The sequence below is a fragment of the Haliaeetus albicilla genome, chromosome 26 (assembly GCF_947461875.1).
Source record: "Haliaeetus albicilla chromosome 26, bHalAlb1.1, whole genome shotgun sequence".
Classification (NCBI taxonomy): Eukaryota; Metazoa; Chordata; class Aves; order Accipitriformes; family Accipitridae; genus Haliaeetus; species Haliaeetus albicilla.
Genome location: NC_091508.1, coordinates 20956528 through 20976967, shown reverse-complemented (window position 1 = coordinate 20976967; position 20440 = coordinate 20956528). Strand labels below are relative to the sequence as shown.

Here is a 20440-nt window from a genome sequence, read left to right as displayed (position 1 = left end):
CTCCACCTCCCGCCGCCCTCCGCGCACGCGCCCTTCCCGCCCTCCCTGCCGGCCGCGCATGCGCCCTGGCGGGCGGGCGCTGAGGGGAGCTGAAGGAGAGCGGGGCCGCCATGCCCGGCTCCCTGCAGGTGCCCTCCCTGGAGGAGCTCGATGTGCAGGAGGTGAGTGAGCGCCCGCCCGCCGCCGCCGGGCCCTTCCCTTCCTTTCCCTTCCCCCGCGGGGCGGCCCGGCGCCCATTGCCGCTCTGCCCCTCTGTAGGTGGCGGTCAGCTCGGCCGTGCTGAAGGCCGCGGCCCACCACTACGGCGCGCAGTGCGACCGCCCCAACAAGGAGTTCATGCTGTGCCGCTGGGAGGAGAAGGACCCGCGGAAGTGCCTGCGGGAGGGCCGACAGGTCAACCAGTGCGCCCTCGACTTCTTCAGGTGAGCGGGGATTCCAGCGAGTCTCTCCCGGCGGCCGGCCGGCCGTCTCCGGCGTCCCGGAGGGTGCCCGGGCGGAGAGACCGGCTGCTGCGGAGGCCCTCGTCCGCCCTGAGGGTGAGGGTGTTTCTAGGGATCTCCCGGTGTAGCGCGTCCTTGCTGAGCTTCGTTATTGAGCGCTGGCAGTCGCTTCGTTTAAAAATGCTGCTACCACCGTGGCCTTCGGAGTCTGTTGTTGCTTCTTAAACTTTAATTCTTGAGCATAGAGGCTGTGCCCTTTCTTGTGCTGTTTGTTTTATTTGTTTGTACTTTATTCTTTCACATGACGCTTCGTGGCCTCTGCTTCGGTGTAGGTGGTTCAGGTTTTTGTTAGGTTGGCAAAGGAATGCAGGGAGGTGGTGGAAGGCTTGCTGCTTCTGCACCTTGCGGCTATATCGTGAAATCCAGGAAACCGACCTAAGCTTTGCATTGTCTGTCCTCTCCGTTTCACGGTTGTGCTACTGTAAAAGCTCGAGTAGATACACCATTTGCCTCTACTGACCAAAAATATAGATCCAAGGTGTGTGCCAGTGTCATGTTCTTAAGTTGCTAGTAAAAGACCTAGGTTAATTAGCTCAAAGCATGTCCACTTCTGGTATAGCAGCTGGTAATCAGAAACCTCTGTTCTAAGCATGTTTTCTTGAGCTTAAGACATCAGATTAATTTGGAAGCATTAGAGCGTTGTATAATGTACACTAAGTGTACATACAAGGATCTCCTACAGAGGACCTGCGTACATCTACCTAGCAAGAATACCTGCCACATATTAGTTAAGTTATTGCTATCCCTACTTGCAGCTACAATGATACAAATCTTACTGGTATTGGTATCAAGTTCTGTTTAACGATGCTTCAAATACTGACTTCTCTAAAGACTTTACATGTTCTCGAGAACTGCAAAACCCACTTTATCAGAAGTTGAGGTTTGAATGAGTAAGAGAGAAAAGCATTAAAATTACAACACTTGCTAATGATTTTCTTTCTGTGATCTCTTACAGGAAGATTAAGACGCACTGTGCAGAGCCATTTACTGAGTACTGGACCTGCATTGACTATACCAACTTGCAGGAGCTCCGTCGATGCCGAAAGCAGCAGGCAGTATTTGATAACTGTGTGCTGGAAAAGTTGGGTTGGGTGAGACCTGATCTGGGAGAGCTCTCCAAGGTAACTTCATACCTTTTTGATCAGATAGCCAGATTCTTCTCTCCCTTCTTATGGACATTGTGTCCAGACCAGGTCTCAGACTCTTCTCCCGGACAGAAGGTGATTCATGAACTCAACACTGGAAGCTTGTGGACTTAATAGAAGTCAAGACTCTGTCAGCGTTCTCCAGGGTTGCTTTCCCAGAAGACTTGTGCTTTTCTTAAACAATGACATTTACTCTTGCTTTTTGCTTTTCCTGGTGCAGAGACCTTTCCTTCAGCAGTGAAGCTTACACACATGTAGAACTACTCTGTAGTTATGAGTGAAGTTCCCTTCCCTTCCCTTTTTTAGAAGCACTCTGGAGATAGGAGCTCTCATTGGATCAACAATGTGTCCTTAGTGTTGTTTGATACTTCTTGAAGTTCTGACTTAATCTAGCTTTTCTATTAAACGCTGTGAGAAGTTGTATCATTTCTTCTTTTTTCTTTCCAGGTTACAAAAGTGAAGACAGACCGTCCTATGCCTGAGAATGCCTATCACTCTAGACCTAGACCAGAGCCAAATCCACCCATTGAAGGAGAGCTGAAGCCTTCACCATTTGGCAGTAGGCTCTTTTTCTGGTCCTGGTAAAGTGGGCAGACTGAGCTGTAACTAAAGTGCAGAGATGTATTGCTTGCAAATGTAAATTGTCCAGTATGCGTTGGGTATAACTTTAATGATTAAAGAACCCCAAACCGTTACGTGGCTTAGTAGACTTCTTTAAACATACTCACACATCCTAAAAAAAATGTATTTCCCTGTTTTGCACAGTGCTCTCTGCAGTCATATAGCCCTTAGGACCCTCTTAGCACTAGTAATGTCAGTTGCTTGATGGTGACTACCAGGCTTGTCCGAGATGTGTATAAATGTAGCCTGAGTCTTTGACTACTGCTCAATCAATCAAAAACTGGCATGAGGCTTTATTTACGTATTGAGAACACTGCCACTTGGATCAAGGAAACTTTGAGAACAAACAAGTCATTAGTGTCTTCCCTTAGTCTTGCAACTGATAATTGTGCATTTTTTTTTCCCAAGGGCCTCCTGTATAGCTTTAACCTAAAATCTGTCTTGGAGCAAGGGTTTAGTCAAATCTGTGGCTTTTGCTAGGTACGAGGTCAGTACTGTTTCTGACATAAAGAGCTTTGTTCTACTTGCCAGCTACTCATTGCTCATGCAGCTAGGTTAGTGGCTTCCATTTTTTAATTTTTGAGTGGGGGAACACAAGCTACTTCATCAGAAAAATCACACTAAATTTTCAACACCTTTTAAGGAAAAATTATTTCCTAAAGGATCTTCCTGTCCCATTAAGCGAAGTAAGAAGGTGGCTTAGCTTCTGTTTCAAAGCCCTGATTTGAGGGGTTTGGGGCAGATCCTTCCCGTTGTTTCACTGTGATATTCTTTTGATAGAGGAGTAAATCAGCTTGCTTTAACTTATCTTTTCTACAATATCTAAAAGTCATACATTTCGTAGGATGTAGGTCTAGTCTTTTGTCTACTTCCACCCAATAGCAAGAACCTTATTACAAAGGTCAGACAAAATTAAATGAACTTGTTTTCACAAAGCCAGGTGCAGTTTAGCTTACTCTGGGCCAGATTGTGTAGCCTGAACCGTAGCAAAGACTTGAATAGTGCTTTGCTCCTTCAGTAGCTGTTATTAGGATCTGAAGACTTACTATCTCCTTGTTTGGGGTAGGATTAAACTGTTACGGGTCTAGCTGCAGCATGTGTTTCTGATCCATGGGCCAGAGGGAAAATTGTGCAACGTTTATCTAAAAATAGCTCATGTACTGTGTAGGTCCTGGGTTCTTGCTACTTTCTGCTTGGGTGCATTGACTGAAACTCAAAGCAGGTGCTATGGCATACATGTTTGCATTTTAATGTACATATCATGCTGTCTTAGCAGCTCCTTGTCTAAATCTGTGAGATGGTGTGTACCTTTGCAGTTTCTCCTTGCAGATCACTGCCAGGATTTCAGAGCAGCCCTGTGTTGCTGAAGAAAGATAACCCCTTTTCTGCAGAGACTGAAATTAGGACAAGCTTGAGGTCTAATTACATTCAGCTGAGTGAGTGAAATGAGGTTTGGCCAAGTAGAGGATAAATTGTTCTGGGATGTTAACACGTGTCACATCTGATCTTTTGTTGCTGACCCACTCCAATAGTTCGGCAACCTCGCAGAAAGACTTTTTAGATATTACTTACCATGTTTTGCTAATAACTTACTATTGTCAGCATAACATATGAAACATTGCACTGCTGAACATCTGCTTTTGAATAAACAGGCATGGGCATTGCAGTAGTCAGCCTCTAATCATAATTAAAGAGTATTTTTCCCATTAAATTGCTTCTGAAAAGAATGACATGCATAAATAGGGGGACAATTTTTTTAAACAGCCTTTTACGAACTCCACCCTTAAGTTGGCTGGTACTGTAAGCAAAAAAATTAGTGATTATGCTGCAGCCTCCAAGGTTTAAGATTGTTCGCCTGTGTCGTGACAGCTGCATCTGCTACCTCTTGGGTCAGAGGTGGTTGATCTAGCAATGATGCACTGACCATGTTTAAAAGCCAGAATTAACTATCTGCTCACCTGGATTCCCTCTTCAGTTTCAAGCAGGAGTGGGCAGGTGAATGTACAAAAGAGAACAGCAGAGGAGAACAATGAAGTGATAAAGTCAAGTGGAATTCAGCTATACTATGAGCACTTCTTTCATTAACCTCTTTGAGTTAAATGTTTCTTGTCTTTATCTCTTGGCAGAATCTCTGCAAAAAATGTTGCCAGAGGTCTGTTTCTTAGTGCTTCAGACAGTGCCTGTATGTAGCTAGTTCTGTTGAAAATCGTTGTGTGGCTTTACTCAAACATAGATGCCCCCTTTGGAGCTGTAATGTTTTCTTAGGAACTTTAGAACAAGTGAATGTCAAGATTGAGTAAAGACCATAAAAGTATTTTTGAGGAATGTATCATGACACTTTTTTGGCAGATGAGAGCAGACGCATACAGATTCAACACAGATATTTTGCTGGCAATGTGAGAAGTGTTATTTGTTATGTTCTAGGCTCTTAGCTCTGCCAGAGCTTCTAATCGCATGTCAAATTAACAAAATGTTAAGCCAGTGTCGTGATAGCTTGCCACACTGTGGGTTAGATTAGGCAGGACCTGCTCTGTTCTTTCAGATTATGGATGGGAAGAGTAAAATCCTAGTGTAATTTCTAATCTCAGTAAGGTAGGAGTGTGCATTTCTCGTGCAGCAGAATTGTGTGCCACTAGCACAACAACATCCTGAAGAGAAAGACCCTCTCCAAGACATGTGGCAGTTTGACGTGCCCTGGTCTCAAATGGTTCAGTTTAACTTCCAAGGCAAAAGGGCTGGAGAAGGTGTACTGTTAGCCAAAAAGACCAGGAGTCCAACAGCAACTCCTGCTCTGCTTGTAGCCGCCAAACCTGAGCAAGTGGAGGGAAGTAACTGGTTTTATTTAGCTCTCTTGTGAGTTTCATAATTCTGTTGCATGTCATATTATGCGTATTATCATCCCTGCTATAAAATGCACTTCTAGGAGTCAGTTCAGGTGGAACTAGCCTTTCAAGCATTTGTAAGCTGAGATTGGTTAGGGCAAAAACCATTCATGTACTCCTCTTCCTCTGCCTTCAATTGCAGTATGGTTCTAGAATGGATAAATAAGGTAATTTCCCCCACCTCCATTCATAAGAAAAGAAATACCTTTATCTTTATACCAAAGATTTGTAATTTTGAAGTACCTTCAGAACAATGATACTGCTGTAAAACTAGAGAAGGAATTTGGAGTTCAGGAAAACTTTGTAAAATCCTTTTGAAAGCTTGATGTGTACTGTTGTACTAAAAGAGTTTTGAAACCAGAATCCATCTGGGTATTAATAGGAGATTTAAGACTCCCTCTTGTGGCTGCATGAAGCTGATCTTGGGCATCAGTGTGAAGATTTTGCCATCATGAAAGTCTGAAGGCTGCTTCAGTATCGCTAACAGAAACTTGATTAGGTCTTTTTTCTTTGCTACAAAATTCACTTGAACATTGTCTCAACTTGATTTTTTTCTACATGGAAAAACTCTTGGATTGAGTATGAAGTGAGAAGAGGAAGAAAAATGGTTTGAAAACATTCTGATTGCCTCAATCACATTTGATGTGACTTAAGGAAGCTAAGGTATAGCCAAAATAGATGGAGATGGTTGGAAAATCCCAGTGTAAATTGTATTTGTTTCCCTGAATCCAGAAAGGGGGTGTCCCTGGTGCTGCAGAGAACAGGATGGTTCTGAACCTGCAGGGCCAGTGCTAGCAGTGTGTGACAGGCAAACACGGGAAGCAGGTTTTGCAATATTTAACTTCATGTAAAAGTGCATTATTTCTCTTTATTAGGAATAGACATGACCTTACCGAATGGTCTTAATAATGTAACCCTGTGCTTCTGTTTGTAATTTTATGGTTATGATTTTTCCTGTGAGCTCTTCTAGCTGGGGACTTGATCTGAATCTGAGACACCTTCTGAATGGTTGAGTGTGGTACAAATAGTACTTTGGCAAAGGGAGAAGATCTGAGAAAATACAGAACAGCAGGCTAGAAGCAAAAAGTCTGTCGTGTTATTTTGGATATTAAGGCAGTAAATCAGCCCTGCAAGCAGAAGCAGATGCTGAAAGGGGGGGTGGCTCCCAGACCCCAAAGGTGGGTCAGCAACACAGCTCACTCAGCAGTGCAGGACTTATTCCTGGTTTGGGTTTCTTTCTGCTTCAACAACAAGTTTCTCCATTACATGTGTTGCAAAAGCTTTGGCAAGCCTAACGCATGCATGGGTGCAAGTTCCTCTTGTGCGTGATGTCTGTGCCTGATGAGAGCAGTGCAGTGAGAGCAGGCAATGAGGAGAGCTGCATTGCCTGCGCGATCTGAGTCTGCCTGGCTGCTTGAGAGCTGCTCCAGGCTATCGCAGGGCTGGGACAGAAGCAGAAGCTGCAGGCACATGAAGAGCTTTGCTGTACCTGACTGCATCCAGGAATAAGGGCTCAAAGAAGAGAAATGTGAACATTTAGTAAAGTAAAAGTTCTTCTATCTTGCCTGCATCCCAAGGATCTCCCCATTGCTTCTGCTGTCACTGCCTGCAAAATAGCTTAGATCACGTTTGTCTGTTGCAGATGCCTGAACAAAAGGATTCCAACCTGTGTGTTCCTGAGCTCTTGGCTCGGCTGGAAAATGCAGATGGTTCAAACGAGTGTTTCGTTCACACCGTGTTCTGCAGCGCAAAACAGTGAACAGCTTTTGCCGTTTTGATAGGGTTTAAATTAATTTCTCCCTTCTCACCAGGGGAAATGAGGGCTGGGAAGAATGGCCATGCCTGTTGCTTTGTTAAGCTCGGCTTTGGCTCTGATTCTGGCACCAAGAAAGGAAATAAAATACAGGGAAGGGGAGCTTTATAAAAGAGCAATGGGTCTGCTCCCAAGTTGATAGGTTAAACCATACAAAACACTGACTCTGAGGCATTGCTCTAATATTTGTAAAATCAGCATGGCAGCTCTGTTAAGGGCTATGAGTCACCCTGAGGGTGGTTCAGCTCTTTATAAGTAGTAGCACAGCCTTCTGCTTCCATGCAAACGGGAGCGAGAATTTTAATGGAGTCAGAATTACCCCTTTGGTTAGGGCACCGTCTGACCTCTCGCTTTGTTCTCACTGCCTCCCGCTTACAGCTGTGCAGAGACTGGAACCTGACCCATCTTCGCCTGGGAGAAGAGGACCGGTTGGAGCCCTTAAACGTGAATCACATCAATTGTAACCACCTGCCCCCCCCACCGCCCCTCCTGTCCCCAGCCCACAGCTCTCTCCAGACTCCTGCATCTGAGCTGTGCTCCTGCGGGACGCGGTCAGGTGTGGCCCGACTTGGCTTTCGTTTTCAGGAAGCCGCTGACAGCAGGCCTGACCCTGGCCATGTGCACGCAGCGGGAGGCTCTGCCTGTCCCCAGGCGCGGCCTCAGGCGCTCGTGGCCAGCCTGCGCTCCAGGCTAAACAGAGGAAGGTGAGGGTCAGCAGCAGAGAGCTCTGCCCAAGACTCAGGAAGCACATTTTGGCAGAGGAAAGAAATACAATACAAGCAGGGAGGGAAACTCAGCTTCCATCCAACCCCCTCCAAGAAGCTTTTGGCTCCCTACAGCTGCTGGAGTCTTTACTATCAGTTATTGGGCTCTTTATTGTTACAGGCTTTCATGTGTTTGTTTTCTGTCTTTTACACCAGTGTGTTGCAGAGGGGAAAGAACGGAGCAATACAGGAGTAGCACGGACCGGAGGGTAGAGCCCTGCACTGGGGGACAGGCAGCCCGGCTTCCCTTTCCTGCCTGTCACTATCTCATTGTGTGGCCTTGGGGCATGTCACTTCCCTCTCTGCCCTGGCTCCTCTGTGCGATGGGGTGGTTCCACCCAACAGAGCACTCTCTGCTTGTTTACTCGTCTTTGTCCTTGTGAAGTGCCTTAGAGGAGTCTTAGGGGAAGCCCTGCGTGGCCACATGGCAGGCACAGACCCATCGCTCGAGGGGAGCCGCAGCCAAGCGCTGTTCTCCTTCCCCAGAAAAGTGGTAGGAGCCACGCATGGCGAGGGTTTGCAGGTGGGGAGAGAAGTGGTGGGCCCATTGCCCTACCCTCGTTGCTCAGTCTGGCAGTTGCCTGCCATTTGAAACACTTTACGGACTCTGCCCATTCTGCCCTTGGTAAGCATGCCAGCAAGCAGACAGCTCTGTTGTCGGGAGGGCAGTTGAAGATCTCACTGAGGGATGGAGGATGAGAAGCATCGCTCTGAGCAGTCTTGGAAGGGTATTTCCCAATTCTGAACACCATGGGTCTCTCCTGCCTCTCAGAGATCATGAGGGCAACACCCTGCTTTCAGCTCTGAGCCGTTCTTTGCAGCGGTTGGCAGTGCGATGTGTGGAAATGGCTGCATGCAGGGAGCCAAGGAGCAAGGGAGGTGGTTACAGGAGTGAAAGTCCCCAAAACACATGTAGGACCAGTGCGCGGTGCTTGCGCAACCCCACTCTGCTCCCCATCATCGCTTGCTCGGAGCCTTTGTTTCTTCTAACCATGAGTGAAACCAGTTGTGGGATGTTGTGTGCAGGGCATGACATAATCTGAGTCTGGGACTCCACTGGAGGAATCCTTTTGAAGATTTACTAGTCTGGCTAATTACAATAACACTATGAAAGGCAGGTGCTGCACTCTAAATGATTAACAGTTAATAAGTGGAGGTTTCTGCTTTCTTGTGCTTTTTGCTAGGAAACAAACCAGAGCAATTCTGGCTACGTCAGTGGCGTTTTCTTTTAGGAAGGAGGTCTCTCAGAGGCACGCTAACACATTTCACAAAGCCACTGTCCATCTCTGTGTTGCTGGTAGCAGGTAATTTGATTAAAAATGTAAGTCACTTCCTTGCTCCTTTCTCTGTATGTTGCCTTTCTGCGTTTCTTTAAGCTTGAGCAGTGACAATAGCCTGCAGGATTTATTTGCTATTTGTTGACATTTTCACTTTCTGATGCGCATCCTTACGTTACCCTGTAGAGTTCAGCTTGTGTCAACCACAGAGGAATGGTTTGAGGAAAGGCAGCATTCGCTGGAAATGCCCCTTCCACCCTTGTTCCCTCCCAAAATGCCCACATTGACAATACACTTAAAAATTCTGAATTTGAATATCTACTTCCATATATAGTCCCATCTAGCTGTTATTGTCCTTAAAATATTTATTTGCTATCTATTCCAGCATCTTTACCATATTTTTGGGAGGATGTGTCATTACATGTCATCTGTAATAAGTCTGTTAGTGTCTCATTCTCTGCTGCGTACAGGTCTGCTACATCTCACGGTTCCTGCTAACCTGTACCTGCCTGCCTGCGCGCTGCCATCTCCTCTCCAGTTGATTTTCACGGGCTGCCCTGGAGTTGTACCTGGGGTCACACAGGTTGGTATCACACCTATAGCTTTAGCATCCACGATTCATAGGTGTGAAATTCTGTGTGCTAAAGAGAAGCTGTGAGGGGTGAATGTATAGACACGAGAAAGTGATGAGAGAGGGTTCTGCGCTAAGCTGAAATCTGGTGCGTGGAGGTAGGAGCGTGTGTTTTGGGGACTTTCAAGACTCAAGCCATGGAGAAGAACCTTGGTAACTTCAAGCCCCGTCTTCAGGTTTCTTTCAGCCATTGCAGGCCAACGGCCCCATGGATCTATGGGGGAGAAAGGCCAAGCCCCACAAGCGTCCACCTGTCTCCAACATTTCCAGCTCCAGAGGAGCAACCAGAGCTACAGGGCCAAGCCCGTCGGCAGGGTGTGGGTGCTTGGGCCCTGGTGTGGCAGGCAAAGTGCTGTCGGAACAAAACTGAACTGAAGTGATTCTTTTCCTCTCCCCTTGGCCTGCGAGGAAATCTTTTTCCATTTACTATAAAGCATGGTCCTTAATAGTGCTGAAGTGTTCTACGTATTTTAAATAAACATGAGTGGATTTGAGCCCAGGAGGACATGAAAGAATGCAGCATTTGCAGGGTACCGGCCCGGCACACATGTCAGCAATTTGGCTGCCTTGTGTACTTTGGCTTTTAAAAAAGCATTTAAAAGTAAACAAATGAAGGAAAATCTGGCAGCTGGATTTCAAAGTAAATTGCTTTCAGCTGATATACCCTGTTTCCAGCTTGCTTGGGTAGTATCAAGCCATACACATCCAGCGAGAAGAGTGAGCGGCCAAGGAGAAGAGCGGGGGCGGGAGAGAGAACAAAAGCAGGGAAGTTCTGTGGATTTAATTCTTCCATTTCCTTCCTCTGCACCAAACACTCCCTGCCTGTCACTGCCTTCATGTCAGACAGGCAGGTTAATGCTTCAGATAGCAAAGTATGCTCCATCTTCTCTCAGCCCCTGTTCTGCCTGGCTCTGCCTCCTTTCCATCAGGCCTGGAGCAGGGATGGGATGGGATGGGAATAGCATCCATAGGATGGCAGAGGTGAGCCTTATGCTCAGCTGTGACCTGCAGCAGTGCTTGAGCTGCTCCATCAAACCCTCATCCCTGCCGCTGCCCCACCAAGCATGGGGAGAGCCCCGTTCCACAGCCCCACGGGAGACATGGCCCCAAACCCCATAGACTGTCGGGATGAATCCGTCCCTCGAGGGGCAGAGCACTGCTCCCCCGGGACTGCCAGCCCAGGGAGGGCATCACCCCTCCGCCGGCGGAGGGAAGCGGAGCTGGAAATGGCAGAGATAACGCAGTCATTAGAGGAGCATGGGCTGTGGCGAGGCCCCGCTCCTCCGGAAGGGCCTGGTGCGTTCCCCGAAGGAGGAGACTCAGCAATTGCTGACAGATAATAACGAGGTCCCAGGCTGGACAAAGAGGGGAGGTTGCTGAGGTCACGCATTGGCTCAGCTTTGGGCTCCTTCTGCTTTGACTTGCGTTTCCTCAAGTTTATAAAACTTTCTGCGGGTTGGTTCGGTGGAAAGGGCAGAGGAAACTGGTGGGTCTTAAATCCTGGCAGTGCGGGGCCAGGGCAGGTCTGCTCCGAGCCCTCCGGCGGACCCTGCACGCACGGCAGATGTGCCCGGGGCTGTGAGCGCTGCGAGCTGGGGGCAAGGGCAGCAGCCACCAAGTGTCCCTTAGGGGCTTCCAGCGGTGACACGAGCTCCTGCTGTGGCACGGGAGCGCCTGGGGCTGCGATGCTGCAGGCAGGGCTGCCCTGGCCTCAGCACCCCTGCAGAGCACGGAAAGCCCTGGGGCGGCCTCGGTGCGAGCACAGTGGCTTTTGGCCCAGCGGGACAGCGCATATCGCTGATGGGACCTGCCCTGCCTGCTTGCTTGCATGGGGAGCCGTGGCATTTCTCCGTTTCTTTGTGAACCGAGGCCGTGCTGCAGGCGATGCCACCGCGGTGCCGTGCCGGCGCTGCAGTGTCCCTCGAGCACCCGTGACCAGGGAGGGAGGCAGGCAGCACCAAAGGGGACGGCATCCCTCCGCAGCGCTCAGCCCCCCGCACCTTGCTGCGAGAGCCAGCTCTGCTCCCTAGCCGTGCTTGTGGCTGCGGACATGGCTCTGTGCGATGCTCCGTGCAAGGGAGCAATTAGAACGGTCCTCTCTAATGGTTTTTCTCCTCCCTGTAACTCAGCAAATGAGCTCTTTCCTGGCTCAGGACTAAACCTCTCAGCTCCTGGCAGCGGAGAGGTGCTGCCAGCTGTAACCTGCAAGGCGAAACCGTCTGAGTGAGCAAGGCAGAAGGCAGCCGGGGCTCAGCCAGCGTCCTCGGCACGCGCTGCCGCAGTTGAAGCCAGCGAGGCGGGCTGTGCCCATGCTCCGGCATGGCGCTCATTATCCCTTGGCACAGGAGGCCCCTGGCACCGGTGTTGGGAGCTGGCAGTGCCCACACGCACCTGCCAGCACCAACAAGCTCACCGGCAATTTCTTGGCTCTTATTAATGTGATGGGAAGTCAGTTTTTGGGCCCTTTCCCCTCTGCCACCCACATGGGCTCCAGCACCTGGAGACAGGGTAGGAGACAGGGCTGCTGAGCTCTGCTGCAGCTTGGGAGGCATGGCTGCATTCTCTGGGTCCTGCCAGCTATTAATCACTCCCTGGATGTTATTTTGGAGAGTGAAGCAGCTGAGCGGGGCCCCCACCCCATCTCCAACGAGCCGCAGGGCACAGGGTCTCCTCCATGCTGGGAACAGCCACCCCACGGCTGCACCGGCTCCGGGAAACTCAGTGCCCCCACGGCACGTGCTCCCCGGGGACCGCTTTGCTTTGCCTCCTTCTCACTGGGCTCGTGCTGTCCCTGCCCGGCTTTTGCTGCCTGCTGTGGCTGAAGCAAAAGGTGGAGGTAATCACCTTTGCATCCTCCATGCCGGAGGGTTGTGTTTGGTCCCAAAGCACCAATGGGCAAAGACAGCTGTGGTCGGTGGAAGGAAATTGTGGAGGAAATTGGGAACCGAAATCCCTGAGGTGGGGTTGATGTGAATAAGTGTGGACATCTCCAGCTGATCCAACCGCTCTGGGTCTTTTACTCATGACAGCGGTCAGACAAATACCTCCTGAGTAGCCAAGGGTTTGTTTTTTCTCCTCCTGATGGAGTTTCACCCAGGAGCTGGTACAAGGACAGTGGGGAGTGGGACCCCAGGACCAAACAGGAGCAGCAGCACCGGGGGGGGTTCCCGCTGCTCCCACCACCAGTTGACCCCACTGGGGCTCGGGGACAGCCCCGCGGCAGCCACGGCATTTGCAGGAAAGCAGCCGCAATGATGGAGGATTCTGGATGCAGGCAGCTGCCCATGGCACTGGGCAGGGGAGGCTACCCCTGCACTGGGGGCTCTGGGAAAGGGGCGATGCAGAGGATTTACTCCGTGTGGGGAAGTGGCTGTGGGTACGAGGTGGGGAACGCTGCAGGCATCCTTCAGCAGGATGGAAACAACCCCCGGCGAAGACAGTTGCTCTGGATGTCCCTGTGATTAAGGGGAAGAATATGTAAATATATATGGCCGTTGCCATAGCTACCGCAGGACTCCCGGCTGGTGCTGGGGAAGGCAGAGCCCCTGGCCCAGCCCGGGTCAGGATTTGCATGCCCGGTGCAGCAGCACCCTGAGCACCCAGCGGCGCTGGTGTGGCAGCACCCATGCCACCACTGCATCCCCAGCGCGGGCAGGGGGACAGTGCCCCAGCCCACTGTCCCGCTGCTCACCATCCTGTGGCCACTGGCTGCTGCACGGCAGCATCAACCCGGGGCACTGCAGCCTCTCGCCAGGATGGGTGCACCCCCCGCCTGGTCTCCGGGTCCCTAGGGAGAAAAGACCCTCGCAGGAGGGATGTCCCTCGGGTCCCATGGTCAGGTCTTGTCACGCAGCAGCAGAAAGCTGGTGTAACTGGGAGATGGATGGGGATGCCCAAGTGTGCTCATGACCCTCCTGCTCCAGGTGCACCAAACCCCCAGGACCACCCAGCCCACCTCACACCAGGCCAAGGAGAAGCCCTTCCCAGCAGCCCGTTTCTGGCTGATCCTATAAATCTGGGAGGGAAAAGGGCTTTAACCTGTACGGAGCCTGTGGAGCTTCTGTGTCTGCCTGGGGCTCTGGTGAGTGCTGTGAGTTCAGGGTTGCAGGGAGGTGGGTTGTGCAGTGGGTCTGGCTGCCTGTTGTTTGCACGTCTCCTTCCCCTGGGGCACGAGCAAAGGGGGTTTAAAACTCTGTAAAAGAGACCGGTTACTCCTATAAACTGAGAAACATGGGAGGGATGAGAACCGAGCCTGCACCTGGTGTAGCTCGCACTGCGGATGGCATTGCCAGACCGTAGCCCTTCTGGCAATGAGGGTTGCTCAGGGATAGGTTTTATGCTGAAAGCATTCGCTTTCATATTTATTCTCAAACTATTTTGCAAACCTGACTCAAAGCAAGACCGTGGGTTGCTGCTCCCAAATCGAAGTCCCTCCAGGCATGGCAGGCAGGGACCCCACAGTGCCAGCTCAGCCCACAGCTGTCCCCGCACCGGCTGCAGCCCCTCCCGGGCCCGGGGGGCAGCAGGGGCACGGGGACCCCCACGGGCACAGGGACCCCCGGTCCCGCCGTCCCCTCCCTGGCCGGCCCTGGGTTTCTCCGCTGTCTGAGGGCTTGGCCATTACCAATGGCAGGCGTGCATGGCCAGGCTCTCCGTCTGCTATTTCCTTATAATTTAAGAGCCTTCCTCGCATTAATCTTTTTATTTTTATTTTGACAAATGTATGTTTCCAGGAAGTTGCTGAGGTCAAAGCAGCATCTGTTGCTCGTTATTTTGGGGGATGCAGAGGGTCTTTGTGAGGGTTTCCAAAGCAACAAGGAATTAAGTGGTTTGTAAAGCCGAGAGCAGGAATGAGGAGCGGGCTGGGGCTTCCTGAAAGGTGGCTGAAGATGCTGATGAAAATCAGCTCAGCTCACCTCTATTTTCTTGGAAACTCGATCTATTTTTCTTGTACAACTGTCAGCCCGACCCCCGTATTTCTATTGCTTGGCCACTGTGAGCTCCGTGTTTTGGCACTGGGATTGGCATGGCGCCGGTTGGACTTGCTTTCCCCGGCCCGTGCCGGGTCATGCCGTGCCGACAGGGAGGACGTGGGCTCTGCGGGACAGGAGCAGAGCGAAGCTTTTGGGAGCAGTAGTGCAGGTCCCCTGGTGCGGTTCTGGCTGGGACGTGGGCTGGAGACCCCCAGGATGGGCACCAGCCCCCCTCCTTCCACCCCGGGGACATCCCTCGTCCCCCAAAACAGCACCACAAATTGCCCAGCGCAGCCCACGGGGGGCCTGTGGCAAAAGCTGCTTTTTCTTTCAAAACAACCCGAGGAGGGTCCGGTGCCAAGGCAAGGGCTGCGAGGAGCCCAGGAGATTTATCGCTGAGGAAATACTTTCTCCAGCAAGGGCCGACGGCCGCAGCAGTAACAATGGGAGATTCGCAACGTGAACAAAGCTGATTTCGTTCTTCTTTTTATCAATGCGTTTTCCTTGCGGAGCCTCCCTTCCTGGAAGTGGGAGATGCAGCTTCCCCCATGCGCTGGCCGTGTAATCAGCAGGAATGGCCATATCCTGGCTGGGAAGCAAGCTGTGAAATGCTGTCGCCCGCTGTGATTTATGAGCCCGTGGCAGCGGCCAGCGGCGGGGCTGGCCCGGGGACAAGGTGCCAGGGCGCGTGCAATATCCACGTATTCTTTCTCCTCCTCACTGGGTCCCCGGGGAGCCGCCAGAGGAAGTTAATGGATTAGACACACACGTTCCACTTGATTTTTATTTTTTATTGCCCTGTCTTTCCAAATGCCTTTAGCAGACGCGCCAGCACAATGGAGCCGGGCGGTGAGCATCCCGGCCGGGCGGGCAGCAGGGCAGCAGCCTGCCTGGAAAGGTCAATACAGAGAGTGTTTGCTTGGGGACATGGGGACAGCCTGTCCTGAGCAGGTATAGTCCTGCCCCGGCGGGGAGGGCTCGCAGGGTCAGCGCTCAGCACCAGCTCATTGCTGCGGAGGGGCAGAGTTAAGGTGACTCCAGCTCCGCCGCAGCCAGCGCTGACCGACAACCTTGAGGCATCGCAGCACCTTGCCCACAGGGTTATTGGCACCCATCGGAGGCAGCCGGCGCCGAGCAGGTCTCTCGCTGTGCCCAGAGCCGTAACGTCCTTCCTGGGCCGCTCACACCTGTGATAGCGGATGGTTTTGTTCCCGGGCTCACACTCCTGCCATGCTGCATTATGCAATCCTCACCCGATACCGGGAATATGAAATAATTATTCTAAGTGATCAGATTTTAATTATGCAACACAGAGGATGATTATTGTACGCCAAATTGGTGCCGAGTGCTTAGTTATGTATATGCCAAATTTAGTCTATACTATTATACCCAGTGGGTGGCCGTACACAATCAGGAAGTAATTAGTTTTGCTGGAGGTTGTTCGCCTGCCTGGTTCGCTGTGCTGTCTGGGGAGCGTCTTGCTGCGCTCTGTGAATACCGCGGGCTTTGAGTTCAATACCGTCTTTTTGTGACAAGCTAATAAGCTGTCTGCATGGCGGCCTGTAATTAGCGCTGTCGATATTCATTTGGAAATGGAGACCGCGCTGAGCGGCTCCACCGACGGCGCTTCCCTTTGTCGAGGCTCTCGGCTGGTCCCTCCTCGCCTCTGAGGAGCTGCGATGGGCACGGAGGGATGCAGCTCATCCTGCTGCATGGACGGGGCAGGGATGAGGGAGGATGGGGATGCGGCCGGGTGTCGGATACGCTCGCGTGTACGCAGCCCCCTCGGGTCCCCACTGAGGAAAGCACCCCTCCGCGAGGGGGTCGAGCCCCCAAGACTGAAACCTGCCCACCACCCACACTGCGCCAGCCTGGCCCCCGTCCCTTGTAGGGGAGCTGCCGTCGGCCCTGGACGTGGGCTGTCCTGGTGTCTGTCCTGCGGCACTGGCCGGGAAGGCTGAGCCGGTGTGGGGTGGGGGTGCAGGGGAGAGGGGGACGTGCAGGGGGCTCTGGCTGGGGTGGCCATCCCCTCCCCAGAGCCGTGGGCTGCTCTCCCCGGGGAGCCCTGAGCATCGCGGGGCAGTGCCAAGGTACCGCGTGGTCACATCTTTCCAAGGTGGCCTGATCCTGTGGGGTCCGGGCTTGTCTGTTGGGGTCTCACATGCAAAATTGCTGGGGGGCCCAGGGCTGTGTTGGTTGGGAGGTCACCGGGGCATCGCCCCCCCCGGGGTGCTGTTTGCAGCCGGTCAGTGTCACGGGGCACCGGGAACCAACCGCCTCTGCAGGAATGGCCTGGATCTGCCGGCAGGAATTGTCTGAAGTATGGAGCAACTTTTACCTCTGTTACACAAAGGAAACTTTCCTCCTCTTTTTGTTGGAGATGCTCACTCCATTGAGATGATTGGCATACTGGAGAGCTGAGAAACTAAATTGTTTATACACTAATGAATAGAAGCTTGATTGCAAGATCCTGTTTGGAAAATTATAGTGCTGAATTGAAGCTGTACAATTACATCCAAAATGCTGCATATTCATTTCATCTGCTTTGCATAGAGATTAACAAGCGAGCCCTAAAGCAGACTCTGAAATTAAAGCTAACACCAGATTTAGTCACAGGTTACAAACTAAATGGCATTGTTTGATGGATATGAATCTTTACCACCTGCCTGCCTGATGATTGCTAGCAGCTTACCAGACAGCAAAGGAAAAAGTTTCTTCCCATGAAGGAAGCATAATAAGACGTTGGGCTGGAAGTGCCCCCTCCCGGCGTGGGCGGCCCCCCCAGGCAGATGTCTGCAGTGGGCCTGGGGAAAGGGCTCCCAGCTCCGTCGTGCTGGAAGCTGCACCCGCTCTGTGGAGGGATGGAGGGGGGCCCCGAGACCCCCCCAGAGGTCCTGGGTGCTGCGTCCATCCAACCCCCAGGGCTGGGCTGGGTCCCTCCAGCCAGGGCCACCCTCCCCGGTCTGTTTGGGAGATGGTCTTGCAGGGTCCCCATCTGTCCTGGAGCCTCTGTGCTGAACCACCCATGGGTTCCTTCCCCTCCTTGGAGCAGTCAGGGTGCTGTGGAGGCAGGGGGGGCTCTTGCCCCTCTTTGCCACAGGCAGTCCCTGTGGGCTGGTCCCATCCCATCCCGCACCATCGGGCTTTGCTGCCTGCCTGCGATCTACCTCCTCCATCTGCTCCCACCCTGCGTGCCAGGGCTGAGCTCGGTTTGGGGGCCAGGATTTATTTGGGGAGTAGAACCAAGGGGGTGCGCGGGGAGCGGGGTCCTGCCCGGGGGCTGCACAGCCTGGCGAGGGCTGTGGTGGGCGGCAGCATTGGGTGCCATGCAGCATGATGTGGGGGTTGCTTTGGAAATGGGTCCTGTCCCCGGCCGAGGAACCTGTCCTCCTGCTGTCACCGGCCCTGCAAAGGGGAGCAGATGGGGCTGTGGCCAGGCAAGCAGCAGGCTGGTGGCTCAGGGCAGCCTTGGATCCCAGCAGCGATCTTTCTTCTTTGGGAATACCCAGGGGGGTCCCCAGTCTGCACCTGGGGACGGCGGCCTGGAGCTCCCCGCATGTGGGCGCCGGTGGGGCAGAGACCACAACACTTGCTCTGCAAATTGGACACCTTTATTTTTTTTTTTTCTTTAAAAGTCAGTTACCAAACTGCGGCGTACTTTATTCCTACGGACGGGCTGGTCTGTCTCTACCGCACTACGGGACAGCCCAGCCGCAGCTTTACAAGCCCCCAGGCCCAGGCCCCAGTGGTGGTGCCACCAGCCCCCACCCGGCTCCTCCCGGCCAGCTCCGGCATCGCCACGGCTGGCTCTGGGGTGCGTGTCCCATCACCCCCCATCTCCCACCGTGGGAGCAGCGCTGTGCTGGGAACAGGCAGCACGACGGCTGCTCCGAATCTCCATTTCTGCTTGACACTTCCCCAACTCGACCCTCCAACACTTTCCCAACGCCCTCTCTCAAACAACCGAGGTGGATGAGCATCTCCTCGGGTCCCTCCCCAAAACCTGCCTGGGCTGAAGGGACACGCAGCACCGCCGAAGCCTCACCTCGGCCCTTCACCCGGGGCTAGGTTTCTTCCTTAAACCTCAACTCATCCCAGGACACTCACACTTCTGAGACCAAACCATGCTGTAACACCCTAAAATCAACACGACGGAGCAGCCTCCTGCCTGCAGCCACCAGCAGCTCAGAGAGGCACGGGGGGGGGGCTCTCCCTGACCCCAAGACATGGGGTGCACCCTCCCTTTGGGGGGGTCACCTGCTGCAGCAGCGGGCTCCCAGGGCCAGCCCTGCACCCAATTAGTGGCCTCTGGGGGGGTGGCCCCAGCCCGCGTGGGCAGTGGGTGCTGGGGTGGGGGGAAAAGGCACCTGTGGAGGGAGGCAGTGGTGGCTTTGCCACGTGGGGACGTGGCGGTGGGGCTGCCGTCCCCAAAAGCAGGGCTGGGCTGGGTGCAGCGTGATGCTGGTGGACGCAGGCTGCCCTGGAGAAACCCGGCTCGTGGGAACCTGGCACCCACCTCAGGGAGCCGGGCAGGGGAACGGCACCGCAGCTGCACCACACGGCCCCGCTCGCACCGCTACCATGGGCGGCAACCGATGAAACGGGTTAGTGACGGCAGCCTCACGTCTGGGCGTTCGCAGCCCTGCGCCCTGCTGTGCCCCTGCTTGGGGGTTCCCGTCGTTCAACTCCCGGGGATGCTTCTGCCGTGGAGCATCCCATGGGGAATAACCAGCTGGGTGGGAACCTCCTTGGAGCAAGTCAAACCAGCGCCAGCACGCCCTGGCTTTCAGCCTGTCTGCCAGCTCTTTGCCCCCCCTTGAGCTGCCCAGCGGGCGATGGCACGCATCCTGCCAGGGGCTGGGAAAGGCACCCGTCTGCTGTGGGAAGGATGGGGCTGGCGCAGGGCTGCTTGGAGCCGCCCGGCCAGCAGAAGGGATGTAGTGACAAACGTGAAACGTGCCTCTGCCAGGCAGCAGCGGAGGCAGGGACCCCATGCAGCACCCCTGGCTGCGTGAGAAGGGACGGGATGGGCAGCAGACGGGAGGACGGGGCAGCAGGAAGGCAGTGTGATCTGGTGCAGACCGAGGGCAGGGGCTGGCCAGGTCGCATCCTGCCTGGCAGTCCCGTATGTGGCGAGGGGAGCTGCTGCACGGGACAGGGACAGCACAGGGACCTGCCTCCCAGCCTGGGCACAGGGGGTCCCAGCCCCAGCGTGGGCTGGTGGATCAGTGTGGACGGAGATGCTGGGACTGCCTGCCAGCCAGCTGCCACCTACTGCAGTCCCACTAAGAAGGGACCCTGCTGGGCCCCACAGCAGTGTCCAGCTCTGGTTCAAGCAGCTCATCTTCAGAGAAGCTGATGTGCAAGCAGGTGTCATCCGCAGGGGAGAAGGGCAGCGTGCTGTCCGTGGGGCTGGCCAGGGCAGCTAAGTCCTTCGCCAGGGCCTCGCTGGCTGCAGGGTCGCGGATGTTGGCCAGGGGGGACATCTGCCCGCTCTCTCCAGTCCTGTCCTTGCCCAGAGCACGCTGGCAGGTCCCAGCAGGAACGGGCTCTGTGCCGGAGGCAGTGCTCCGTGCAGGAGTCCTTGCCTCGGGGTCCAAGAAGGTGAGCGAGCCGGCAGCAATGCTGGTGAGGCTGGAGGCGCTGGGGCTGGGCAAGCTCATATGGGCAGTGCTCTCGGGCTTCACCTCCACTTCCAGGCTCGGGGAGGTCTTGCTTGACCTTTTGCGTAGGATGGGCGGTGGCGGGTTGAGCTTGGGAATGGGCTGCTGCCGCCTGGGAAGCAAAAGCAGAGAGAGGAGGTGATGGGCAAGTACTTACCTGCACAGGGGGGC

The 20440-nt window shown here is 53.5% G+C and overlaps 2 protein-coding genes across 3 annotated transcripts in view; one reads left to right on the top strand and one right to left on the bottom strand.

The window, feature by feature from the left end:
* The first annotated feature begins 37 nt into the window (after positions 1–37).
* On the top strand, positions 38–2340 carry NDUFA8 (NADH:ubiquinone oxidoreductase subunit A8). The gene is made up of 4 exons (XM_069771213.1): positions 38–161; positions 259–422; positions 1456–1621; positions 2093–2340. Exons 1-4 carry the CDS (start codon positions 111–113, stop codon positions 2228–2230), a joined length of 519 nt encoding a protein of 172 aa, XP_069627314.1. The 5' UTR covers positions 38–110; the 3' UTR covers positions 2231–2340.
* A 15859-nt stretch (positions 2341–18199) lies between these two features.
* Positions 18200–20440, bottom strand: part of LOC104314594 (carboxyl-terminal PDZ ligand of neuronal nitric oxide synthase protein) — a 38949-nt gene continuing 36708 nt past the window's right edge. Inside the window, exons 11-12 of one of the 2 annotated variants that reach the window (XR_011322277.1) lie at positions 19200–20381; positions 18200–19111 (exon numbers count right to left, since the gene is read on the bottom strand). Coding sequence is in view for 1 of the 2 variants with exons in the window: in XM_069771211.1 (XP_069627312.1) it covers positions 19892–20381 (490 nt within the window). In the remaining variant the exon portion in view is untranslated. Of the gene's footprint in view, positions 20382–20440 lie in introns of both variants that reach the window. The other variant, XM_069771211.1, reaches the window with a different exon arrangement.

Bases quoted from the DNA above. Each gene is read 5' to 3' on its own strand.
- NDUFA8 (XM_069771213.1), top strand. From the start codon at position 111: ATGCCCGGCTCCCTGCAGGTGCCCTCCCTGGAGGAGCTCGATGTGCAG. The intron at 162-258 runs GTGAGTGAGCGC...GCCCCTCTGTAG, and splicing joins AGGAGCTCGATGTGCAGGAG to GTGGCGGTCAGCTCGGCCGT. The intron at 1,622-2,092 runs GTAACTTCATAC...TTTTCTTTCCAG, and splicing joins ATCTGGGAGAGCTCTCCAAG to GTTACAAAAGTGAAGACAGA.